We start from the raw sequence: 27,395 nt of genomic DNA on the forward strand, positions 1-27,395 counted from the left end.
GTCGTCATCTGACAAATACATCGATCTGTGACTTAGGGCTATGGGACAGGTCCAAACTCCACCATCTCTTGCTAGGGGCTCTTGCTAACGCAGGATGACGAGGTAAAAAGACCTTCTGCTTTTGACTCAGAGAGGCCTGGCATTAAGTCTTATTGGCTGGAGGGATGCCTGGGTGGCTCAGTAGGTTAAGCGTCTGCCTTTGGCTGAAGTCATCATCCTGGAGTCCTAGGATCAAGCCCCACATTGGGTTCTCTGCTCAGCCGGGAGTCTGCGTCTCCCTCTCCTTTTGCCCCTCCCCCTGCTCCTTCTCTCTCTCACTCACTCACTCTCTGTTAAATAAATAAAATCTTAGAAAACAAGTCTTAGCTGGAATTGAAATTTTGCCTTTACTGCTTACTGGCTGGATTAATGCCAAAGAGGAGGATGGACCAATCACTAATGTTGCGTATGTGCCATGTGCCAGCGCTGGGCCAAGAACCCTACATGCCTTACCTCACCCAGTTTCACTGCAACTTGATGCGATCGCCATCATTATCATTCCCGTTTTACAATGAGCCAGGTGAAGCTCAGCAAGACTAAAGGATTGGCCCCAAAGTACAGTGCAACCAAATGATGGAGCTGTAGTTCAGTCTTAGCAGCCTGACTCTAGGCTGCACATACTCGTTTGGAAGTCATCAGTATCCACATGGCCTTTACAGCCAGGACCCTGGGTAAGATGATCTAGTGAGTGAGAGTAGCTCTAAAAGAGAGCCAAGGACTTGGTTCTGGGCCCTTCCAATATGAGGCACAGAAGGAAGATGTAGTAAAGGGGGTTCCAAAGGGGAGTCATTAGGGCAGAGGAAGAACAGAGAGTGGTATTCTGGAAGCCTAGTGCAGAAAGTGTTTCAAGGACGAGAGAACGATCACCTGCAGGACCAGTATGTTGTTGACTGCACAAGGTGCTGAAGATCTTCTTGACACCCTGGCATGGGGGTGAAGAAGGGGTGGCTATTTAAAGTTTGTACAAAGAAGTCACCTGGGCAAGGGTGAAGTGGGGCAAGAGTTTTTCTCTCTTCTGATGAGAGAAATTGTAATTTATTTGTTTTCTGATGAGAATGAGCCAGTGGGAAAAAAGGGATGATTGCTGGTGTGATGTCCTTGAGTTGGCAAGAAAAGATAGGATCTAGCTACAAATGAGGGGTGTGGTGGTGGGGGGTTTCTGAAAAGCCACAGATGAAAAGGCAGCTGGGGGGATGGGTGCAGAGAGGAGGGAAATGTGGAAGTGGGAGCTCGTGGATGTTTTTTTCCTGTTGCACCCCCTCAAATGGAATAAGACACCTTATCACCATGGAGGAGGATGGGGGAAGGTTTGAGGAAAGTTGGATAGGTTGTGAAATAGTTGTCCAGGAGAGAGGAGAGCGAATGCATCTGGGGATGGAGATGGATGATAGGGTAGCATTAGGGGCTGGCTCCCAACTGGTAGTCATGAATTTAAAGGGTCAACCGCATAGCTTCGTATTTTTCTCTGGCAGATTTTACCAGCAATGTGGCTTTGCAAGGCAAGTAGGATGCAGCGGGAGAGAGTGTCGGGAGAGCTGAGAATATGGCAAAGGGACTGGTAAGCAAGTGTGGAACTGAGGACTGCTGGCCAGTCAGGGGCAGTAAAAAGGTGGTGGGATCAGTGGACCGGAGGTGCCAGTGAGGTTGGAAGGTGGATAAGAGGCGGGTGAGTTGGCTAGGTAGGAGGTGGCGGTTGAGAACACACGGGTTTTGACATGGGAGTGTTGCAAAGAAATGGCAAGGGAGGCAGGAGGCACTGTCTTCAAGGATGAAGGGGACTGCCTGGGGAGAGGGTCTGTAGGTGGCTGCAGCAGGAGGAGTGGTGGGTGGCAGAGGCCAAGGGCATGAGATTGAAATCAGGGGAGTGGTAAGGAAGGAAGCAGAGAGAATGGTTGAGAAAGCACCAATGAAGAAGCAGCAGAAGGGAGCAGGAAGGACCCCTCCTGGCCCCCATGGCACCAGTCAACACGGCAGGCAAACCACCCAGCACTGGAAGGGGCTGTTGGGAGGGCAGCATTCTCAGAGCGAGAGGGAACCGGGTTTTTGGTAAAGCGAGAAGATGAAGGGACTACTTAGAGGACAGTGAGGGTACAGGGGATTTTGCTAATGAAGAGTCTGTGGGTTCCAGGTGGTAGGGAAGGTGGCTGATGAGGTGAGATTGTGGTGTGGGGGGGTTAGAATTCAGGTCTTATATGGTGACCTGCGAGTTTGGGGCTTTTTTTTTTAAGGTTTTATTGATTTGTTTAGAGCACAGCAAGTGCACACACAAGTGGGGGTGCGGAGGAGGAGGAGAGGGAGAGAATCCAAGCAGGCTACATGCTGATCACAGAGTCCAACTCAGGGCCCAATCCAACAATCTCGAGATCACAACTTGAGCCAAAACCAAGAGTTGGGTGCTTAACCGACTGAGCCACCCAGGTGCCCCAGAGTTTGGGGCTTCTTACAGTGACATAGGTGACCAGGGATGGAGGGCACGATGGGATTGCTTGTCTCCATGGCATAGTGTGGTCGTGTGGCTGGCAGGGCTGCTCACTGGGAGAAAGGAGGTCATGCTCTGATCATGGACAGAGTCCATGCCCCTCATGTTTTACGCAGTCTGAGTCCAGAGGCCTGCTGGGGTTTATCAGTCTGCTCTTTGGATTTAAAAAATAAAATAAAGATGTTGACTTGGGTGTGAGAAGGAAGCTAATGACCTGTGTGGTTTAAAACACTGTTAGTGATTTTTGGCTTTCACTTGTGATGATATAGGACTTTTGGTCTAAAGCCTCCAGAATCTTCCAGCTAAAAAGGCACCAGGATAGGTATGTTGGAGTAGCATTCCAGATGTGAGTTCTATAGAGCAAAAATGAATCAGCGAAGCGGAACTTCTGCTGAGGGAAGAATAGCACTTTCCAGATCATGTTTGTGAAATGGGGAAAAGAAGATGGGGGAGGCTCTGTGATAAAGTTTTGGGGAACTCAGGACAGATCCAGTGTTCAGTAAAGAAAACTACCCATTTTCTTCAATGCTGAATGTCCTTTAATGCCGTCCTTGCCCAGTCTCTTCTTTGTTTTGTTTTTTTTTTTAAAGATTTTATTTATTTGAGAGACAGAGAGAGTGTGCTCAAGTTGGGGGAAGGGTAGAGGGAGAGAGAATTCAAAACAGACTCCATGCTGAGCACAGAGCCTGCCATGGGGCTCGATCCTACCTCCCTGAGATCATGACCCGAGCTGAAATCCAACTCATACACTCACCTGACTGAGCCACCCAGGCACCCTGGCCTGTTTCTTCTTTGGATGTCATTTCACAGCATTGTGCCTCAGTTTCCTTATCTGTCAAATGGAAATGACCATTGTTCTTGCTACACAGAGACTTGTAATAGTTAAGTGAGATAGTGCATGTAAAATTGTGTAACCCCACGCATGGCACATAAGGATTTAGTAAGTATTATGAAATGACGAGGAGTCATTTTCTTATTCCCATTCCACTCCCTTCTTCCTGCCACTTGGGTGTTTTTATGCTGCGCCTTTCTCCTTCATCTCCTCCCTCCCTTCCACTCCCTGTTGCCCTCCCCCGCCACACACATACCCTCCTTTGCCTCTATCCTCTTTCTCCTCTCTGGCCGGAGCTGTCGCCAGTGCCCACACCTTGTTTTATACTCTCCGTGGCCTTCTGAGGTGGGGAACTCTTGGAATAGGGGGTGAGGCAGCCCTCTGAGGAAGGAAAATGTTTCTGGAGGCCACTGTAAGATTTGTCACCAGGGTGCCTACAGAGCCTCGGAGGGCTAGTGACAAGAGCCTCGGGAGCTGAGAGGCCTGTGTGGTCAGCCAGGCCTGGCCATGGCATGATGTGGGCTCACAGTGGGATCACAGTGGGCCAGCGCAGGCCATGGAGGTGAGGAGCATGTGAACAGGGAGGGGCTAGGCCCTGTTTCCATGTGGAGGGTTACCACACACCCACTGATCACAGCAGTGTAGAGGAAGGAGCGGGACAGGGGTAGTGCCGGGTGCTGGATGATCCTGTAAACTCTAGAGCCAGACTGCGTGGGATAGGATCCTGGCTCTGTTACCACATGAGCTGGGTAGACTTGGTCAGCAAACCTTTCTGTGCCTCAGTTTCTCATATCTGGAGATGACTGGAACAGCACAGTTGTTATGAGGACTGGGTGACTTGATAGTGAAGAAAGTGCTTACTTGTTCCAGGTACATGAGTATTGTATGCATGTTTGTTATATTAAAAATTAAAAATTGAGGGTGCCTGGGTGGCTCAGTGGGTTAAGCTGCTGCCTTCGCCTCAGGTCACGATCCCAGGGTCCTGGGATCGAGTCCCGCATCGGGCTCTCTGCTCAGCGGGGAGCCTGCTTCTACCCTGCTCCCTCTCTCTCTCTGCCTGCCTCTCTGCCTACTTGTGATCTCTGTCTGTCAAATAAATAAATAAAATCTAAAAAAAAAAAAATTAAAAATTGAGATACCCAGATGGCTCAGTCAGTTAAGAATCTGCCTTCAGATTCTTCAGAGTCCTGGGATCGAGTCACACATCAGGCTTCTCGCTCAGCGGGGAGCCTGCTTCTCCCTCTGCCTGCTGCTGCTCCCCCTGCTTGTGCTCTTTCTCTCTCTGACAAATGAATAAAATCTTTTTTTTAAAATTTTTTTATTTGTTTATTTGTTTATTTACAGCATACCAGTGTTCATTGTTTTGGCATCACACCCAGTGCTCCATGCAGTACGTGCCTTCCCTATTACCCACCACCTGGTTCCTCAACCTCCCACCCCCCCCGCCCCTTCAAAACCCTCTGGTTGTTTTTCAGAGTCCATAATCTCTCATGGTTCGTCTCCCCTTCCAGTTTCCCTCAACTCCCTCTCCTCTCCATCTCCCCATGTCCTCCATGTTATTTGTTATGCTCCACAAATAAGTGAGACCATATGATCCTTGACTCTCTCTGCTTGACTTATTTCGCTCAGCATAATTTCTTCCAGTCCCGTCCATGTTGCTACAAAAGTTGGGTATTCATCCTTTCTGATGGAGGCATAATACTCCATCGTGTATATGGACCACATCTTCCTTATCCATTCATCCGTTGAAGGGCATCTTGGTTCTTTTCCACAGTTTGGCGACCGTAGCCATTGCTGCAATAAACATTGGGGTACAGATGGCTCTTCTTTACACTACATCTGTATCTTTGGGGTAAATACCCAGCAGGGCAATTGCAGGGTCATAGGGAAGCTCCATTCTTAATTTCTTCAGGAATCTCCACACTGTTCTCCAAAGTGGCTGCACTAACTTGCATTCCCACCAACAGTGTAAGAGGGTTCCCCTTTCTCCACATCCTCTCCAATACACTTTGTTTCCTGTCTTGCTAATTTTGGCCATTCTAATTGGTGTCAGGTGGTATCTCAATGTGGTTTTAATTTGAATCTCCCTGACGGTTAGTGATGATGAGCATTTTTTCATGTGTCTGATAGCCATTTGTATGTCTTCGTTGGAGAAGTGTCTGTTCATATCTTCTGCCCATTTTTGATATGATTCTCTGTTTTGTGTGTGTTGAGTTTGAGAAGTTCTTTATAGATCCTGGATATCAGCCTTTTGTCTGTACTGTCATTTGCAAATATCTTCTCCCATTCCGTGGGTTGCCTTTTTGTTTTGTTGACTGTTTCCTTTGCTGTGCAGAAGCTTTTGATCTTGATGAAGTCCCAAAAGTTCATTTTTGCTTTTGTTTCCTTGGCCTTTGGAGACATATCTTGAAAGAAGTTGCTGTGGCTGATATCGAAGAGGTTACTGCCTATGTTCTCCTCTAGGATTCTGATAGATTCCTTTCTCTCGTTGAGGTCTTTTATCCATTTGGAGTTTATCTTTGTGTACGGTGTAAGAGAATGGTCGAGTTTCATTCTTCTACATATCGCTGTCCAGTTTTCCCAGCACCATTTATTGAAGAGACTGTCTTTTTTCCATTGAATATTTTTTCCTGTTTTGTCGAAGATTATTTCACCATAGAGTTGAGGGTCCATATCTGGGCTCTCCACTCTGTTCCACTGGTCTATATCCAGCATCCGTTCCTGATGAAAACGCTTCAAAGTATAGGGATGGAGGGAACATTCCTGAACTTCATAAAATCTATCTATGAAAGACCCACAGCAAATATCCTCAATGGGAAAAAGCTTGCAGCCTTCGCGTTGAGATCAGGAACACGACAAGGATGCCCACTCTCACCACTCTTGTTCAACATAGTATTAGAAGTTCTAGCAACGGCAGTCAGACAACAAAGAGAAATAAAAGGTATCCAAATTGGCAAGGAAGAAGTCAAACTCTCTCTCTTCACAGATGACATGATTCTTTATATGGAAAACCCCAAAGACTCCACCCCCAAACTACTAGAACTCATACAGCAATTCAGTAACGTGGCAGGATACAAAGTCAATGTACAGAAATCAGTGGCTTTCTTATACACGAACAGTGAAAATACAGAAAGGGAAATTAGAGAATCGATTCCATTTACTATAGCACCAAGAACCATAAGATACCTGGGAATAAACCTAACCAAAGAGGTAAAGGACCTGTACTCGAGGAACTACAGAACACTCATGAAAGAAATTGAAGAAGACACAAAAAGATGGAAGACTGTTCCATGCTCTTGGATTGGAAGAATAAACATTGTAAAAATATCTATACTGCCTAGAGCAATCTATACTTTTAATGCCATTCCGATCAAAATTCCACCAGTATTTTTCAAAGAGCTGGAGCAAATAATCCTAAAATTTGTATGGAATCAGAAGAGACCCCGAATTGCTAAGGAAATGTGGAAAAACAAAAACAAAACTGGCGGCATCACGTTACCCAATTTCAAGCTTTACTACAAAGCTGTGATCACCAAGACAGCGTGGTACTGGCATAAAAATGAATAAAATCTTAAAAAAAAAAAAAAAGGATCAACCTCTAAAAGTAAAAAAAAAAAAATTACAATAATCTGAGAACAATATAACCGTTTTCATTTTACTGGTGCCGGAAGAGGTGGAGAGGTGACATGGCTTGCCAGAGTGAGTCCACCAGGCTATTAAGGGCATAACGAAATCTAGAAACACAGACTTGATGGATTCCCAAATTGGGGCTCGTAGCCACAGTCCTAAACTGCCTCTGGGGACATGCAGGTGAAGGGTGCAATTCCAGGAGGCCGGGAGGGAAAAGCAAGTGGGCACTGGGAGTTCAGAGGGGTACAGCAGCTCGAGTTCAGGCAGCAAACAGAGGTCCTGCTTGAGGACATGGCTGGCTCTGTGCTGGGGTACAGCTGCCTGGCTCCCCAGACCTATTCCAGGGAGAGGTCAAATCCCTTAAGTAGGACCTCATCCCCCTTGCCTGTTTTCTGTGTGATGGCAGTCAAGCCTGCTGACCCTTTTGTGCCTTGCTTTTCTCATCTGTCAAAGAAGGATAGGGATACTTGGCCTGCCTACCTCATGGGGTTTTCGAGAGGTGTCAGTGGCTCATGGATCTGGAAACAGTTGAAAAAGCATGAAGCAGTCCCCAATTCCAGAAGGGAGGGCAAGCCCAGATCCTCTTACAGCCAGCTTCCAACGCAGACCTCCGAGGCCTCCAGAGCTCATGCTAGTGATGTCCATTATCAGGCCTTTTCTAGCGATTCCAGCACAGTCCACAGAGCCCCGTAGAACCTCATCTCTTTTTTGGAGATTTCACATCCCTCTGTGAACATAAAATAGTAGTTGGGCCTTGTCTGGATCTGCGGGAAATTTTCCTTCTGCGTGGGCTTTTATTTTCAAGGGCCAGAGCCAGCGTCTCTGTTCAGGGTCCACAGTCGTCCCAGCCCCCATTCTGGGCGCTCTGCCATCTTTTGGTTCCAGCCCTTGGCACAAGGCAGGCTTGGGCTGTCATTAGCACACAGTCTGGGTTCTGTGCTTGCCTTGTAGGGAACAAGGAGGCAGCTGACCCTTCCCCCGGGGTGTCCTTGTCTCTCTGGGCTTCCCTTTAGAGAGGCGCGCGTGCGTGTGTGTGTGTGTGTGTGTGTGTGCGTGTGTGTGTGTGTGTGTGTGTGTGTTGTGCGCTGTGGAAGCCCCAGAGGCCAGGCCTTGTGCCAGCTGCCGAAGTTTTTTTTTTTTCCCCTCCTCTAGAATTGAGTTAGCCATCCAGCTGTTTCCATTCCTTTGCCCTCTGCCAAACTCCGTAGCGCATTCCCTGTGCCAGGTGGAAACCGTGCTCTGCTTCGAGAACCTGGAGCTTCCATTTTGAGAGAGGTGGAAAGCAGCAGTGAGCGAGCCCGCCCGGCCCCGGGAGGGAGAGAGGGTGGGGATGCTCTCTCTGGCAAGCCATTGTCAGAATTGGCCCAGCTGCTTGGTCTTCACCCAAAAGGAGGGCTAACTCTGGACTGACCCCAGCTATCCAGCGGGGAAACTCTTTATGCTTGGATCTAGACCAGGCCAGACCTAGCAATTACTTTTTTTTTTAACCTGGAAAATGGGAGTAAGAAATCCTACTCCACACATTCTTCATGTCAGCCAAGGAATAAGCTTTTAAACTGTTTGCTACCTCCTCCCCAGGTTGTGTTTGTTCAAGTATATCCCGCAGAGTTCTGAGTGTTACGTGAACAAAAAGGCACAGGCTCACTAAGGTGGGGAAACACTAGGTAGACCATGGTAAGCCGGTTTTGCAGTTGCAGAGACCACCCAGATCCTCACTCTACCACGAGGATACACGGTGGCTCCCCAGAGTACCTGGTCTGTATGACATTTCTTCCACTGTAACCAGCTTTCTTCGTGGAACATTCTGCAAGCACCATCTCTGCCAAATGTGTTTTGGAAGATGCCAGCCTAGGTCCTAAGTGTCTATCCCTTCCATTCTTTTTTTCCCTCATGGTAAAGGGAAGTGAGCCCCTGACTCGCTACGGTGGCGGGGGGGGGGGCTTATGCGGTCCCAAAGAGCAAGGGTGTTCAACTTGAGAAGCTATTGATGTGAGTGCTTCCTGCTCTGAAACACCTCTCCTCCTCCTGTCCTTCCAGCTCCCCTTCGAATTGGAGATTTACTACATTCAGCATGTTATGCTCTACGTGGTGCCCATCTACCTGCTTTGGAAAGGAGGTAAGGCCGGCAAACCACACCTTCATGCCCCTGTCACACCTCGCCGCTCCCTTCTGTTTGGGGGAATCGCAGTGTATTGGGTGCCTACCAGGATCTTGGGCTGCTGCCTGGCTGGGTGTCTGCAGGATGTCTTCTGCCACACGCCAGAGGGTAGGGAGATGGGCACGGATAAGGCCTGCAAAGAGCCCTGGGGGGCTTTTTAGAACCATCCTTTGTGGGCTAGCACAGTGCCACTGATTGTGTGTCCTAAGGTCTAGGCCTTGGGCTCGTTGTCTTTGGTGGCATTGGGCTTACATGGAGCCTCCCTATACCCACACACTTTGTCACTCGCTCACGCTGTGCCTTCCCCCTGCCTTAGTGTACAGCGTAGAGTAGGAGAGACGGAAGCCCCCTGGCCCTCTCAAGAGGGGGACCGTATGCCCTTGCTCATTATATCTATCCTCTCAGGAACAAAGAAGATATTGAGAGTGGCAAGAAATTCAGGGACTGTGGGGTTATAGGATGGAGAGAAGCAAGTAAGAGAACAGGGATTACCTTGTAAAGTAAACCATTGACCTTGATTTCTTCACAAGGGAGAGACCACCAACTTGGTTGAGACAGCCTAGGAAAGTTGACTGAACTCTTTGTGACCTCACAGTGACCCTTAAAGTATCCCTTCCCTCCTCTATCATGTGGTAGATGAAAGGGGAGTTCCTGTCCCTTCTAGAAGAGTTGTGAGAGCCCTCCCTCTCGGGGCTCTAACCTTCCTCAAAGGCCTATACCTGGAAGGCATCCCCTTTTAGTCTCAGCTACTAGCCCCTCTGTGTTAGTTGCTGGGACTTTTCAGGGAGACCAGACCCCCACACACACCTTAATTCAAGCAAGCAAGGGCTTCATTTCTACACATTAAAAATGACATGCAGCTGCACAGGCCCTTGGGGCCACTGGAGGACAGTTTGGAAGCCATGCTTCCTCTAACTCAGGAATCCTGGCAAATCTCGAGAACTTCTGGCCTAAGCCAGCCTCAAGGACCAGTCAGCCTCAAGACACACACTGGAGAATGGGCACAGTTGCTCCCCTTGGAGTCTCCTGCTGGTGGACAGGCTGGCCCCCTGTGCCCTGGTTTCTGTCAGCATCTTGGGATATGTCTTCTTTGACGCTGTTTTTATGATGTGCAGCCACTTGGGGTCTCACCAAGTCAACACTTCCTTTTAATTTGTTCTCAATGCACTATTCCCCCATGTAAGCTCTAAGGAAAGTCTCAGCAGCCAGGAGCCCTGGGCCATTTTTCAGGTCTGTCTCCTGTGGCTCAGGAAACAGCTTCGTAATAATATTTGAGTCTGAGGGTTACACTCATTCTGACTAGAACCAGGCAGACACCTGCCTCGGGAGCCCCAGAACCACTCCCCCTTTCTGGGGCCTGTGAGTCATGTTCTGGCCAAAGGTGCTCTGAGGTGCCCACAACAATCTGTTAGGTAGCTGAGCTGACTATTCTGACCTGGCAAATACCAAGTAGGCATCCCCACTACCCCCCCCACCCCCCCACAAAAAAACCCCACAGTCTGGGAAGCTGCAGCTTCTAGAAGTGATAGATGCCAGTGCAGCCTTCTGTTGGATCTGTTGTTGCACCGTTTGGGGGGAACCGAGCAGAGGAGGTAGGGATTCCAAGGCCTCATTTCAATTTATTTCTCACTAACTGTTAGTGATCCTTTCCTCTCTCCTCTGCTGCCTCTAAAAACTCTTAACAGTAATTATAATCACGGTGAACACCAACTTTTTGAGTGTTTCCTGTGTGTGAGATGCTTTGCTAGACCTGTTTTATGTGTTCTCTCATCATAACCAGCCCTGGTGGAAAATGGCCCATCTACAGAGGAGAAAACTGGGGATCAGAAATGCTAGGTATCTTGCTCCCGGCCTTAAGTAGCAGAGCCAGGATTCAAAGCCTGGCCTAGATTCCCTTTCAGATGAGTACTTTCCCCCCACACACCTTATTGTCCTAAAAGGCAGGTGTCTGTCTCCTAACCACATCCGGTCAGGGGGTCTCCCTTCCAGCCAGCTGCCCCCACAACGTATTCGTTGAACACCTCCTACGTGCCCAGCATTTGCACTAGGGAATCAGAGACACCCCATGCAGGGAGTTCCTGTCTAGGGGGGAAGAGAGCGTTGTATTTGTACTACATCAGGGTTAAGTGCAAGAGGGCACTGGGGGAACATAATCCGATTTACTCCTCACCATTTCTAAGCTCTTGTGATGCCTCTGCTTCCTTTCTGGCTCTTTGCTGTCATCTGCTGTTCGCTTGGGGGAAATTCTGTGCACTTTGAGAAAAGGCTAGGTTTCCTAAGGCTGATTTCACCTTGGCTCCTGAGCCTTGGACCTGGGCCTTGCAGAGGGCAAATCCATTTGGAGTGAGCAAGGACAAGAAGATTCCCTATCAATCAAAACAGCTGAGGGGTTGGGGGATTCACTTTCCTAGAAGTCGTGTAATTTTCCAGAAATAACTGAGTTCTAAGTGTCTACCCAAGGCAAGACAGCTGTCCTGTAGATACCGCCCACGGCCAGGAGCCCTGTTTTCCTGAAAGGCAAGGTACCGCTGCTTTCTGTGGCTTGGGGGTAGCTGGCTGGTGCTCAGTGGGATCCCGTCCCTCCTTCACTTCTGTGGTCCTTTGGCACCGCTGTAGGAAACAGGACATCCTTTCTTCCCCACTGTTCTATTCTTCCTCCAGCCTGCCTCTTGATTTCTGTTTCCTTTTTTCTCCCAGCTCCTTACCTTTGGCTCTCTGGAGCTACTGTTGATCAGGAACAATGTGCAGCTTAGGAATGTAGTCCCCTCCCCACGGCACAGCCCTAATACCCATGCACAACTTTTGACTCCCCCCAGACTTAAATCCTTAATAGCCTCCTCTTGACCAAGAAGCCTTACCGGTAAGAGAAACTGTCTCTTAGCACCTAGTTTGTATGCCACATGTATTAGGTACTATATTCTTACAACAAAATAAGTTGGAGAAACGAAAACGTTCTGAAGAAAATCATAAGGAAGAGCAAACACATTTATGATACTTTTCTGCATTTGTCAGAAAAAAGTCCGCATCTCAGTGGACCTGCCAGGTTCAAACCCGTGGTGTTCAAGGGTCAACCATATGTGTTTTAGAACCCCATCCCCTCCGACTTAACCAGCTCTCTATGGAACACTAAGTCCTCCAATCTCTTGCCTGAAGCGCCCTCTAACGGAGGTCGCTCTCCCTGCTCAGCTCCACGGCCTGTTGGGGGCGCCCCTGTCTGTTCCAGACTAATATTCCATCTCTCCCTTCAGTGAAAATGCTTTCTCGTTTACCATTCTTTACACCTTTTCTTTTCCTCACTATGACCACTCTTGGCCACTTCTCCCATATTCCTAGATGCCTTTGGATGCCTTTAGATGCCTGGCACTCAAGTTTTCTATTCCGACTCTGGCCAGCAACCGTAGAGGTTTCCAGTGAAGACCACTCTAACCACTCCTGCTTCTCAGAGCTTGGACTTCTCCCCTGCGGTGACTTCGTGTTCTCTTGACTTCGCCAACAGGCCTTGCCCTCCCCCTCCCCCTAAAACTCGTCTCTCTAAGATCCTTAGCCCCTATATCCCTTTCTGTGACCCGAATCTCTACTCCTTCCAGCCTCCTCACCCTCCCAATCAGCTCATCCCACTATAACCAATTACTGGAAATTTCCTTTCACCAGCTCCTAAAAGTGCCTCAGCCCCTCATCCCTCTCACAGGCATCATTGTCCAGTCCCAATGCCCAGTCTTGGCCTCCTGGGGGAAATCTCTCAAGTCATTCAGATTTGGGGCCCCTCAGATTTCATGGTCTGTTTTAATTGTGCTCTTAACACCATTGCTCTTGTGTTCTGTCTTTGGTCAGCTCTGCTACACATTGCCCTGAGAAGTCATGGGCTGAACCTTTACCACCCTCCTCAAACTGCCTGTCCTCCCTGCTGTCAACCAAGGACTGAAAAGACAGTGACTTCCTGACAGGGATTCCCTCTGTTATTTCCCTCTGCTCTAAAAGCTGCTTCACCCCACTCCCATCCTTTGTCCTTGCACTCCAGCCCGCATCTTGGAGGAAGCCGTGTTGTCCTTATCTGGCCTCCCTCCCCAACCCCTGGAACTTTATGCCATCAAGTCTCACTCCTTTACTTGGATTTTCTTCTCTTTTTGTCTTCTCTTGTTTTTGTTTACCTGGATTTTCAACTCTTTTTGTCACTCCTGGCTTTTCAGCCAAGAAGAATGCTGAAGTCTTCCATTCTATAAAAAAAAGAAAAGAAAAATGTTTCTCTAGACCCTACACCATCTCTTTTCATCTTCCCTCCACAACTAAGCATCTTCAAAGATTATTAGCCAAACAAGATTTCCTAAAACTCAGTTCTTTGGGTATGATAATTTGTGCCTTATCCACAGAGCCGTCTGTATTATTATCTACATATATCTTTAAATCTACTGATTTTTCTTTTTCCTGAAATATATTTGTTTGCGTGGCACCTGGGTGGCTCAGTCGCTTAAGTGTCTGCCTTTGGCTCAGGTCATGATCTCAGGATCCTGGGATTGAGTTCCGCGCCAGGCTCCCTGCTCAGCGGGATTCTGCTCCCTCTGCCCCGACAACCCCCTCCCCTGCTCTCTCTCAAATAAGAGTCTTAAAAAATGCATATATTATATATGTATTTATAAATATATATACATTTATATATACTTAAAACTATATGTTTTATATATGAATTTATAAATATATATTGTTTCTAAAATATGTTTGTACTCAATAAAATCCAAGATTCAGTACACTGGTGACATATTTTTAATATTTAATATTTTTAGTACATATTTAATGTTTTTAAATACATAGCTATTAGAAATGAAATGTTTCCCTGTTTACCACCTGAAATCACCCCAGGAACAGAACATAACCGTGGGTGGCACTTGCCTGCATTTCATGACCCTGTCTACTCAATCACCTCCCATCCGTTAGAACATTGCCATGGGGTATCTACCCGCCCCCGTGGCCCACCTGTTCACGGAAATAACACTGCTGACGATGACTGACTGTGTCTACCTGACAAAACTTAACAGCTCCCTCTCAGCTCCTGCTGGAGTTCTCTGCTATGGTGGATGTTGATCACTCCTCTTTGGATGGCTCTGCTCTGAGGGCCTCCGAAGTCTCTCCCACTCCTGGCTCGCCTGCCTCACTGACCATGCCTCCACCCGTTTCCGTTGGGGGTTCTTTTTCCTCTGACCCCCTGACATGTTTTTTTCCCCAGAGTTCTCTTCTGGGCTTGCCTCTTGGCTCTGCTGCTCCCCAAGTAGTCACGTGTTCACACAGGTCAGCCACCAGCCAGAAGAGTCATGGCCGCCATGTTGCTGTCCGCAGCCCAGACTTAATGAGATTTTAGTTTCGTGTAGTTTACTCAGCATCTCCACCTGAAAGCTCCAGCACAACTCCAACGCAGCCTATCTGTGCTGCACTCTGTTATTTTCCCCATCAGCCCTGCTACTCTCCCTGTGGTCCTTGATAGATGGTACCACCCCATCACCCTAGCTAGAACCTGGAGATCATCCCCCTACCCCTGCACCTATTTTATCCCTTCATCTGACACATACATCTTACTCCTCTCTGGCTGCCATAGCAAAATACCACCAACTGGGTAGCTTATAAACAACATAAATTTCTTGTTCTCAGCTCCAGAGGCTGGAAAGTCCAAGATCAAGTCACCAGCATGGTTGCCTTCTTGGGAGGACCCTCTTCCTGGTTCCCAGCTGGCCCATTCTTGCCACATCCTCACATGGTAGATGGGGCAAGGGAGCTCTCGGGGGTCCGTGTTATAAGGCACTAATCCCATTCGTGGGGGCTCCACTCTCATGACCTAAGACACCTTCCAGAGGCTCCACCCACAAAACCATTCTTCTTCAGTGGTGAGGATTTCATCATATGAATGTGGAAGGACATAGACATTCAAACCAAAGCAACCTATTTGTACACTCTTTCTTTCTGCCAGGCTCTCCACTGGCCTTTGGGATGCCCTGATCAGTGAAAACCAGATACCGTCCCTTCCCTGATAGAATTTATAATGTAGTGGGAGGAGACAGGTATGAATCAAATAATCAAATAAATATATAGTGACAACTGAGGTACGTACTCTGAAGGAAGGGAACATGCTTTAATGAGGGCTAAGAATAAAACTTACACCTACTTTGGAGGTTTGGGGAGAGTTCTATGAAGAAGTGACCTTTCATCTGAAGTCTGAAGGTTATGTATCACTGGGGGTTCACTAGGCAAGAGTAGGGTGGGGGGTGCACCCTTATAAGCTCATGAAAACACACGTATGACAGCACTGTGTCAGCAGGGAGAGCCAGGGAGAAGTTGGATGACAGGGCTTGAGGGGCAGGCAGGGGTCAGATATGGAGGGCTTTGTCAGCCATGGTCAGGGATTTGGCCTTTATTCTAAGAACTATGGAGAGCCAGTGAAAGTTTTAAGAAGGGTGATAACACCAGCTTGCTTTCCTGTTGATTCTTCTCCTATGTAAATCTCTATGTAAATATAGAGTTCAAACTCTAAAATCCAGAAGATCATTCTGTAACAGATCACCTTCCCACCCTTTACCCATCCACACGGTATGCCCTACAACTCCCCAGGTAGCCGCCATTTTGGTTTTTTGCATCTCCTCCCAGAGTTTCTTCTCACATATATAATTAAATTCAAAAACTCTTTTCTTTTCCTTCCTCTGTAAGACACACATCCCAAAATAGCATACTGCACAACTGTTTTGTTGTTGTTTCTGTTTTGCCTTCACAGTATTTCTTTAGATAGCTCTTCCTGTAAGCCCATAGGAAGCTTCCTCGTTCTTTTACACAGTAGCCCATGAGTTCCATTGTGTGGATGATAAAATACAGTCTAATAGAAATAGCTAGGTGTCAGCCATTGTTTCAAGCTCTTTGCATACATGAACTCATTTCATCCCCACCGCAGTCCTCTTAGGCAGGGCTGCTGTTACATCCCTTTTACAGTGAGGAAACTGAAGCTCCACTAGTAAGGGGAAAACCAGGGATTTGAACCCACTGGTTTGTCTTGGTGTTAAACATAAGGCTGTGACAGTACACCGTAATTTATTTATTCTGTCTCCTATTGGTAGACATTTAGATTGTTTCAAATCTTCGGCTAATACAGATAAACACTGTGCCGTGTGATCTGGTACCCATGCAAATTTGTGTGTGTGTGAGGGTCTCAAATATGATCAATCCCCCTAAGTAGAATTGCTGAATCAAAAGTGTATGTGTGTTCATAATGTTGATGGGTTTTTCCAGATTCATAAAAGTCATATGAATGTAAATGCCCAACGGTAGTGGGTAAGGGTGCCTGTTTCCACACACTCTCCCCAAAAGAGAGGATTCTCAGCATTTTTCAGTTTTGGCCAATCTGATGGGTAAAAATAACGGTGTAGCAATTCAGACTTAATTTGAATTTCTTTTACTTTGGGTGAAGGGGAACATCTTTTTACATGTTTGAACTGGCATTCAATTTCCTCTTCTTTGACCTCCATGTTCCTCTCATGTGCTCATCGTTTCCTTGTGTTATTGGCCTTTTTAATAAAATGGAATCTTAGGAGGGGCGCCTGGGTGGCTCAGTGGGTTAAGGACTCTGCCTTTGGCTCAGGTCGTGATGGTCCTGGGATCGAGCCCCACATTGGTCTCCCTGCTCAGGAGGGAGCCTGTTTCTCGCTCTCCCTCTGCCTCTCCCCCTGCTTTTGTTCTCTCTCTCTCTCAAATAAATAAATCAAATCTTCAAAAAAATTGAATCTTGGGAGCTCTTTATAATCTATATATTTGTTTATATTTCTGTATATTCATATGTAATAGAAATAAATATTTCTATTTCTAGATTTATATCTATTTATATACTTTCTATTTCTATTTCTTTATAATTGATATATATTTCTATTTATTTGTATATGAATATTAGGAGTTCACCCTTTGTGGTCTGAGCTGTGGGTATTTTTCCCCATTTTCTCAATCGTCTTTTAACTTTACTTACGATTTCTTTGGGTAGGGTGTTTACATTTCTGTGTAATTTATCTGGTTCCTACCATATAGCTTCTGAATTTGCAGTCATGATGAGGAAATCCTTCTCCACGACCAGGCTACAAAAAATATATACCATATTTTTCCCTTCCTGTGTTAATAGTTCATTTTTCTTTTAAAGCTTTTAATCTTTCATCCACTTGGAATTTATCCCAGTAGACAATGTGCAACAAGGATCCGACTTTATTTCCAGATGGTTTCTTGTTTGTCCCCAAACGGTTGAGCAGACAGTCGGGCATGATCAGGTATGCTTTTGGGAAAGATCATTCTGGCTGCTGAACAGAGAGATCGCCGTGTTCTTCTGCTTTGACCTCCACAGTTTTTCTCAAGTCCATCAGTCTTCTTACCCTGGCCTGGGCCTTACTCCTCTCTCACCTCAAACATGACAGTTGACTCCACGTGGTCTCCCCCCACCTCCACCCTCCCCATCTCCACCCAACAACCTGCTCCAGAAACTTCAGTGGCTCCCCCTTGTTCTCGGATCACAGTGGATTTTCCAGGAGGCACAAAAGGCCCAGCGTGACCTGGCCTGATCCCTTTTCCCCAGCCTCTTCTCTTTATGCTCCTCCCTTCCTTGTACCCCACACTCAGGGAATACCAAAATCCATAGGGTCCCCTATATTTCCCATGTAACTTTCATGCCTCCATGCCCTGAAGATGGCAAGACTTCTACTGGAAATGCCCTTCTCCAGCTTGGTGGCCTGGACCCGTTCTGTCTGCAGAACTCAAACTTGGCTGTTAGTCTCTCCAGGCAGGCCCTGGAACTGTTCTGTGATTGTCCTTCTTTTTTTTTTTTTTAAGATTTTATTTATTTATTTGACAGAGAGAGGTCACAAGTAGGCAGAGAGGCAGGCAGAGAGAGAGGAAGGGAAGCAGGCTCCCTGCTGAGCAGAGAGCCCGATGTGGGACTCGATCCCAGGACCCTGAGATCATGACCTGAGCCGAAGGCAGAGGCTTAACCCACTGAGAAACCCAGGCGCCCCTGTGATTGTCCTTCTCACACTGCAGTGCAGGTGTCTGCCTGTCTGCATGAGGACAGGAACCCTTCTTCTGTTCTTGGTCTTTTGGGGCTGAATGAATGAAAGACTCTATCACCACACACAGCACATTGTACATATCTTACAAGCTAAACTTTATTGTGTACTTTCCAGCAACTAGGCACTGGGTAAGTGTTTTACTTGCCTGATCTTGATCCCATTTAATCCTTTTAAGTCCATGAGACTTATGGGGCCCATGACCTTGGATGAGAGAAAAAAATCACATCTTCATTTGCATTAACTGCAACTGACGTCCTTCAGTGCCGAATTGTAGGCATCCGTCCACAGGACTTGGGGTGCTATTGTCAATGTCAGTTGTTCTCCCATTTTGGCTGCTGTAAGGATTTCACAAAACCGTTTGCACTTCATTATTACCTAAATATTTCAAAGCCTTAATTTTTTCAAGTATTTTGCTATTTCAGTATTACTGTTTTCTCTTCGAATCCTGTGTCTCTTATTTTGTCTCCTTACAAACTTCATCCCGCCAGGGTGCCTGGGTAGCTCAGTCGGCTAAGCATCTGCCTTGGGCTCTCAGGTCATAATCCCAGGGTCCTGGGATGGAGCCCTGCTTTGGGCTCCTTGCTCAGCAGGGAGCCTGCTTCTCCTTCTGCCAACCACTCCCTCTGCTTGTGCTCGCTGTCTGACAAATAAATAAATAAAATCTTTAAACAAACAAAAAACCCAACCAAACAACCAAAACCTTTATCCTGAGCGGGGAGGCCCCAAATTGCCCAAGGAATCCATAGCACCACAAAGGTTAAGAGCTCTAGAGTTTCACCTGGCATCGGAAACCAGGCGAGCAAGCTTCACCACCACCCAGCGCTGCTTTTGCATGTCATCGCTGGGTTCAGATGGATTGCGAGTTCGAATCCTGAGTCTGGCACTTAGGCTGGTGTCTTAAATCTCTCTGCATCTGTTTTCTCAATTGTAAAAGGAGGACAGGAATAGTCCCTATCTCACAGGGGTGCCGTGAGGGTTCAATGAGCTCATATATGTAAATACATAGAACAATGCCTGGCACCTGGTGTTACGTATTTTTATTATTGACCATCGCAGTACTGCCTCTTGTTAACTATGCATTTGTCTTCCTCCACTGTGGCTCTTGAGGTCAGGATTGGTCCTTGCTTAATTCTGAAGTGACAGAGCCTTGTTCCTATGGCGTGCGTATTTGTCAGCAGGTTTAACCTTGATGGCATCCCTTCGATGCCTAATTCTCCTTCAGGCTGCATGACACCCCTGTCTCCTGGTTCTCTCCTCTGTTGGGTGGTCTTTGGGCCCCTTTGCTCTGCCTGCCCCAGAGATCCTGGTGTTCTCCACCCCAGATCTCACCCCAGGCTCAAGAAACACCACAGGTCCTCCAAAGGAAACTTGTCTACAGTTAGACTACTAGTTCCATATGCCTTCTTCCCAGCTGCTCTTTCTCCTCCTCTTCTCTTTCCTGTATTACTAACTCCATCATCCACCCAGGGCCAAAGCTAAAAACCTGGCCAGAAACTTTCTGGATCTCTTCCTCTGCCTCAGCCCTGACGCCAATCAGTTCAGAAGTTTCCTGATGATCCAGATTCTCAAAATGCTTGCATATTCAGCTCTTCTTCTCTGGTTCCATCCCTCCCTGCCCGAGTCTAGGCTCTCAGCCTCTGTTGCCAGGGACTAGTTCATTTTCTCTCTCAGGTCCCTGCCCCTCGATTGCCCCCTACGTCTCCCCCTGTCTGTCCTCCCTCCAGTGTCCAGAATGACCTATTCGATCAGATTTTGCTCCCCTGCTTAAAAATCCTGTCCGGGAGGCAGACCACACTCCTTTACATGGCATTCAAGATGGTTGCAGTTCTACCCTTATCTGTCTCTTTGACCTCATTTCCCATCGATGAGATTTCAACTCCCATTACTTTACCTTCCAAATGAATAAATCTGTTGCTGGGTTTGGTCCACCTGCCCCCAACACCATGTCCGCGCACACAACAGCTTGTCTACCTGGAACCTGGAAAACTCCATGTCCTTCTTGAACATTAGCTCAGCGATGCTGCCCCACCCCCTCCGGAGTTGTGTCTGACTTCCTTAAGCAGCCTGAGGCACTCTTTCCTGAACGTTCTCTTTTTTTTTTTTTTTAATATTTTATTTATTTATTTGACAGAGAGAGAGATCACAAGTAGGCAGAGAGGCAGGCAGAGAGAGCAGAGAGCTCCCTGCTGAGCAGAGAGCCAGATGTGGGGCTCGATCCCAGGACCCTGAGATCATGACCTGAGCCGAAGGCAGCAGCTTAACCCACTGAGCCACCCAGGTGCCCCCTGAACGTTCTCTTTGTACTTTCATTTGCCTTGAGCACTGCAACGGCCTCATCAGAGTGTTTATTAGCGTTTTGCCACAAGGTGGCAGTAGTCTCCTCTTTTTGTCTTTTCAGGAACTGAGGTTCTACAAATTAAGATCATTGTTCATTTAAATTAATAATCCTAAATAATTAAGCTGATAGTATTTATTATAGTTAAGATGCTATGGGAGCGAGGGAGAGAGCAAAGTCTGAGGCCTCAGGATTTCTGCCCGGGTTGTGGGGGGAGATAGGGTACCACTAATGGACAAGGGCCACTGAAGGAAAGGATTATGTTTTAGGAGGGCAGATTTTTTTTTAACAAGATTTTATTTATTCATTTGAGAGAGAGACAGAGAGAGCACAGGCAGGAGGAGAGGCAGAGGGAGAAGCAGACTCTCCATTGAGCAGGGAGCCTGACATGAGCCTAAAACCCATGACCCAGAGATCATGACCTGAACCAAAGGCAGATGCTTAACCCTCTGAGCCACCCAGGCACCCCAGAAGATTTTTTTTTAACTTGAGTTTGACACACTTCTAGGCTATCAGGCTGAGATGTCCAGGATGCAGTTGGATGGAATATTCTGGAGGCGTTTAGGGGAGTCTGGGTTGGAGGCTGACTTCTGTATCATTGGTTTAAAGGTGGTGCACACACATACAGGGAAGTGAATAAGATGGTCTGGAGTAGGTACGTCCGGTGGGGAAGAAATAGAACTTGGAGAAAAAGCCTTAGGGAACATCAACCTGTGAATAGGAGAAAAAGGAAGAGGAGTGTTAGGGGATTGCAAGAAGGAGTAGGCTTTTGTCCTGGAAACTGAGGCAGGAGAAAGGTTCATCAGGTGGTAGTGATCAGGAACACCACGTCGGTTCAGAGAGTTCTAGCGAAGTAAGGCCGTTGGAGCAGTGGGGATGGGTGGGAAAGGGCAGGGTGTTAAGGAAGGAGGAGTTAAGGGTGTTGTAGAGCTAAGGGAGCAATTTCTCTCCCCTTACTCCAGCCTTTTCCCTGCCTTTCCTTTCTCCCTCATCCCCTTCCCTCTCTGCCCAAGGCTGGGCACATTTAGGTGCTCAGGTGAAGGCCAGTGGTGAGAGGGAGTATTTTGAAGGTACTAGGGAGGCAGGGGAGTGGAGGAACCACAGGTGCTGGCCCCTGCTGAGAAGGAAGGGGCTTTGCAGTGGATGGAGGTGGGGTGTGGTGGGAGATGGGAGCAGGAGAGAAGTCTGGACTGTTCGCGCACTGCCCGATAAAATTTTCCGCGCTGACGGAGATGGTCTAGATCTGCTGTGCTCAGTGTGGTCGCCACTTGTCCGTGTGGTCCCGAGCAGAGGGCACAGGGCTAGTACAGCCCAGGAACTAGGACCGAGGCATGGTTTTGCTACCATGTCCAACAGTGTAGCTCCAGAAATTTGGTGAGTTGCACCGAGGGGACCCTCCTGAAACAGATTTCCTTGCAGTTTTCTGGCACTGGTCTGTACAGTGACCCTGTTTTCTCCAGGAAAGCTTAGCAGCCTGCGTGGAGGGGCAGAACATCGGGTTTGAGGTATCTATCCGAGGTTGGATTGATAGTGTTGAAGATCCAGAAAGCAGGGGGTGTTTGGCGTTTGGGACAGGGTTTTGGTAACCCTGTCACTCACTTTCCTCCTTTTGGCTTTCTGACCAAGGGCAGGTCGCCCAAGGAACAATAACAGAACGGGAAGCAGAGTGCTTACTTTGCTATGAGCTGAGTGAGGCTGCCTTGGCAGGTGAGGCTAGAGCCTGCAGCTTTGGTCTAGACACCTGCTTGAGCTTTCTGTTCTGGACCCCGACCGTCTGAAGTGGCCAGGTTTGTACACTGGCCTAGAACTTTTTCCCAGCCCAGGCAAAGGAACTGAGGCGCTCTAGAGGAAATTTGGACAGGCCTGGCTGCTGGCTGTTGGATGAGACAGTTCTGAGATACGGCCCTGTCAAAGCCGGACTAACCTGCTTTCAAACCTCGGTTTTGTGGCTTACGAGCCATGTGACCTTAGTGAAGTTCCTGAACTTCCCTGGGCTTCAGTTTCTTTATCTGTAAAATAAGAATAATGCCCATCACTTTGTTCACACTATGTAAATTTGCTCTTCATATGGTTTCTGTTTGCTAAGGTACCATGACTCTGCCTACCAGTCTCCTAAACTGTGGTTTGAGCCGTTTCTTAGTTTCTTGCCCTTAGTAGGTCACCCCTTGGGGATGAGCTAGTGAGGGGGTAGGGAGAAGTGTGGAGCGACAGGGATAAAGAGCAGCCTCTGCCAGGCTGGGAGTTGAGGGGGCTAGTTCAAGTGATCGGTCATGCTGTTGCAGATGGTATGGAAGGAACAGGGAGGAGGACGTCCATGGGGGTGGGGGTGGGGTCGGAATCAAGGGATCAGAGGTTACCAGGAGGTGAGCGGGCTCGTGCCCAGTAGAAATGAGGGTATGGAATCTGAAACCACAGGAGGTTGTGATCAGAGGACTAGAACTGAGGCAAACTGGCCAGGAGTGCTCCCTGAAGCTGGTTATGGGTAGGAAGGTGGTGTGAAGGTACGGGTGTGTGGAGTTAAGGAGGTAAAGGAGGCCTGGAGGTTAGGGTGTTAGAAGTGGACCCCACACGGGTGGTGAGATCCCCCAGAGCAGTGCTGGCAGGAAAAGGCCTGATGCAAAGGGGGACTGTAAGCTCAGTGAGAGAGATCTGGGAGGAATCTGACAGTGACCTGGAGGATGAGGTTGGGTGGGGCAGGACCATGATGACAAAGAGAAGGTGAAGCTTGCAAGAAGGAGACAAGAGTAAGCATCCAGAAGCAGTAACAGGAGGGGGGATCTTCAACCCCCATTCTCCCCGCACAAGCTGGCCGCGAGCACAGGGCAAGGCAGAGGAAGAGCCTTGGCTCAGAGCAGCTCGAGGGAGGAGCAGTGTCCTGGGGGAGATCCAGGGCTCCACAGGGTGAGGAAGTACCAGGATCAGGTTTCCAGGGGTTCCAGTGGAATGGTTTGGAGGGAAGAAGGCTGCAGGAGGGGTGGAGGAGAGCGCCCACCCTGCTTTCGGACCCACGGGGCTGGTGACCCAATTTCCCACTCCAGGAACTCCCTCCCTATTCTTCATCCCCGAGGGTGATTTCGGTTGGGTGGGTCGGCGGTTTTCTTTAGGCAGGGGTTCTTAACGTGGGGTTCATGAATAGGGAATAAGGGGTTCATGAACTTGGGTGAGAAAAGTTGATGCTCACCACTGCCTTGAAATCATGGTAGTGGTTCTACTTGCTGCTAGAGCTCATTAAATGCGTTAGTAAAGAAACACACGAGGACTGTGTTAAAGATCTTTTTCTCCTATTTTGATATCACTGGCTTCTCCTGTAACACTTTGCCTTTTATGCCTTTAAAACCCTCTTCTGGGGAGGGTTTCACTGGTGTCCCATGCTGCCAGCGGGATCTGTGCCCTGCTCCTGGAGGGGCTCCCAGAGGGGCTCCTGGAGGGGCACCCCAGGGTGAAGGAGCCTCCAGGCTACTTGAAAACCCCTTTCTACTTCACTAGAGGGAGCTCTTGTTTCAAAATTGGGGAGCCAGGGACTCTGAGGCCTGACATAGGGTAAGAAAGGTGTTTTGAAGCACAGCAGATCAGATGTCCTTTGGGGACATTTCAGGAAACTGGGGTGTGAGAACCCCAAGGTTTACATGGGCAAGCCACATGTCTCTGGAGATAAGCTTTAAGCTTACCTCTTGGAGGATGAGGGTTGGGACACAGCCAGTGTGCTAGTTTCTAGGACAGTTAAAGCAAGAGTACTGTGGCCAGTGAGGGCTTGAAAACTGACCCCAAGGTCATATTGACCTCAGTCTGCCTGTTTCTCCCCTGCCCAGCCCATTAGCTCATCCCCCTCTCTTGACTAACTAGCCTTAAGGTGCTGGGAAAGTTCTTTGACTCTGGCTTCCCACTTCCACTTTGCAGGCCAGGCGGAGGGCAGGGGAAAGGCTCGGGGGCTCGGGCTCAGGCAGATTCTGAAGGCTCCTGCAGGGCCCATGGAGTGAGGGAACGGCTGGGGAATTTGAAAAACTGGCCAGGGGCTGAGGCTTGTGCTGAGGGATGGATTGGAGAGTTTCTAACAACCGTGGGATTTTCCCCCTGGAAGAGGAAGGAATTGGGGCTCAAGCATGCTTTGGAGAATTAAGGCAAGTACTTCCCATTGTAATTTTACCTGCTTCCAGGAGGCACTGCTTCTCAGATAGGGCCAGATTGGGGCCTCTCTCCTGGACTGAGGTCTCTGGGGCAGATGTCCTCACAGGGTGCTCCCCAGACCAGCAGTAGCTGCCCCCTAGCTGGGAAACGTATTAGGAATACAGATTCTCAGGTTCCTGAGAATCCTGGGTCCCACCCCAGACCCACTGAGTCAGAAACCCTGGGGTGGTGGCTGCAGAGCTCCCTTGTATCAAGCCCTCAAGGCCAGCTGAAGTCTGAGCACCACTCCCTTAAGGGATTCAGATACAGGCTGAAGCCCTCATTGCCTCAAATGATCCAAGAGTCGCCCCCTACTTGCTGACAGTAACCGCGTAACGTGTGCAAGGCGCCATGGTATGTTATGGGTTTCAATACCATTTTTGTGTAGAATAGCTCCATGTTCCTTTGGCTTTTCTATGTGCTCCTGCAGGGTAGAGAGGGCCTGAAATTTCCCTGCAAGTGGGGCAGTGCTGCTTAGAGGGGTTTTGATCGGCACCGCACGGATGAGAGTGGACACTGGGAGCGGGGTCTCTGGACTCCAGCGCTGAAGCTGCTAGGCCAGGCCCATCTCTTGGATACTTTGCCAGCTCAGGGCCCTCACTCCATGGGCGGTTGTCAGAGGGCTGGCTGGGATCCTTGGAGATTGGGGGGGTCTTTAAGTTGCCTTAGCCAGAGGTGGCGTAGCCTGAGGGGCACTCCAGCCCCTCAGGATAGGAGGTTACCAGATGAAACTTCCACCTGGACATCTACCTCAGGATAGCCTCTTACACATTAAATAGACTAGAAGGCACAGTTCATTTGGTCAAATGCCTGGATGAAGGGGAACCTGACTTGGGCCTGTGCTCAGTGGTGAGAATGGAAAATCCCATATCCGTGGTCATCTTGGGATCATCCCTGGGTGGTGTAGCCTTGCAAAAGCTCGAAATGGAGGCGTCTCCTGGGCACAAAGGTTCAGGATGGCATTGTTGTTGGGAGCTAAATTAGTCATTCTCTTCCCTGTTCCCAAGCCCTCACCTTCTCTCATGGTCCCCATCCCATCGAGTGGTACCATCGTCCACTCATTACCCGGGCCGGAGATCTGCAGAAAATCATCGGCCCTTGACTCCCCTTCTCCCCCACATCCAGTCAGTGACCAAATGCTGTCAATTCAACCTCCTGATCATTTCTCAAATTTATTCCCTGTACTCCACTTTTAGTTCAGACTGGATCATGCCTGACTTGTTCAATCCATACCTCTAGCCTCGCTCTACTTTCATCAGCAGCCAGACGGCAAGCTCTGCCCCTTGCTTCAAAGTGTGGTCTGTGGGCCCGCAGCACCCAGGAGTCAGTTAGAAACGCAGACCCTAGATCTGTACCCCGGACACACTGCACCTGCCCTTTACCAAGATCTCTAGGTGATTTGTAATGTCCAAAATATCTAATTCTTCACGAACCAGCTCCCATCTCCTCTTTATCCCTCCCTCCTATATGATAGTTCAGTGATACTGAGCTGCAGAAAATTCTCGAACATGTGGGGCTGCTCACTTCATTTGTTCTGCAAATATTTATCGAACCCCTACTTTGCATCAAGCACTTTGAGGATAAAGCAGTGAGCCAAACAGACACATATGTTTGCTTTCAGGGAGTTGACATTCTTGTGGAAGGAGACAGTAAAGAATCAAGTGAAGTGTCTAGTAAGTCAGATAATGTTAAGTGTCAGAGAGGAAAAGCTGAAGCAGGGTAAGGGGTACAGGGATGCTGAATGGCTAGGGAGGCTGAAGTTTTAAATGAGGTACCCTCGTTTAAAGAGAAGGTCTCACTAAGAATGTGACAGTTGAGTGAAGGTTTGTAAGGCAAGGGACTGAGCCATCGGATACCTAGAGGAGGAATATGCCAAGAAGAGCAAAGAAGTGTACAGACCCTGACATGGAATGTTTCTAGAATATTCCAGCAACAGCAATAGGTCAGTGTGTCTAGAGCCATGTGAAGGAAGGGGTTATGTTGTAGGAGATGAGGTCAGAAAGGTGCTGTAGACCTCACAGACCACAGGAAGGACTTGGCAGCTTACTTTTGGGGAGATGGGCAGCCATTGGAGGGTTTTGAGCCATGGACTCAGATGATCCAGATGAATTTTTAAAGGGGTCACCCAGTTGCTATGCTGAAATTAGACCGCAGGGGGACAGGGATGGAAGCAGGAAGACCTGTAAGTGATGTGTATAGTAACTCAAGCAGGAGAAGCTAGTGGCTGGGGTACTGACAGGAGAGTCATTGGGTTTGGGATACATGCTGAAGGTGCAGCCAGCAGGATTTGCTGATGGATCAGATATAGGGTATGAGAGAAGGAGGGGTCAAGGGTGACTCTTGAAGGTTATGACCTGAGTAACTTAGGTGGAAGACCATTAATTGAGATCAGGGAGACTAGGAGGAGGGCTCTGTTCTTATTCATTGGTTTTTGGAGGGGGGGGGGGGATAAGGAATGGAAGTAACAAACATCCCAAAACATAGTGGCTTAAAGCACTGACTTATTATTGGATGACACCAAACTAAAAAGCTCTTGCACACTGAAGGCAGTGATCAACAAAACAAAAAGGCAGCCTATTGAATGGGAGCAGAGATTTGCAAATGACGTATCTGTTAAAGGGTTAGTAGCCAAGATTTATGAAGAACTTACACAGCTAACCACCAGAAGACCAAATAATTCAATTAAA

At 48.2% G+C, this 27,395-nt stretch overlaps 1 protein-coding gene across 13 annotated transcripts in view; it reads left to right on the top strand.

Moving 5' to 3' along the window:
* TMEM164 (transmembrane protein 164) overlaps positions 1–27,395 on the top strand; it is a 163,590-nt gene that overhangs the window by 119,817 nt on the left and 16,378 nt on the right. For 12 of the 13 annotated variants that reach the window (XM_045995739.1, XM_045995728.1, XM_045995737.1 and 9 more), the window contains one exon: positions 9,018–9,096. The exons of the other annotated variant lie outside the window; for it this stretch is intronic. In XM_045995739.1, coding sequence (XP_045851695.1) covers positions 9,018–9,096 — 79 coding nt within the window. The remainder of the gene's footprint in view (positions 1–9,017; positions 9,097–27,395) is intronic. 13 annotated transcript variants of the gene reach the window in all.

This window comes from Meles meles, chromosome X, assembly GCF_922984935.1.
Source record: "Meles meles chromosome X, mMelMel3.1 paternal haplotype, whole genome shotgun sequence".
NCBI classification, from domain to species: domain Eukaryota; kingdom Metazoa; phylum Chordata; class Mammalia; order Carnivora; family Mustelidae; genus Meles; species Meles meles.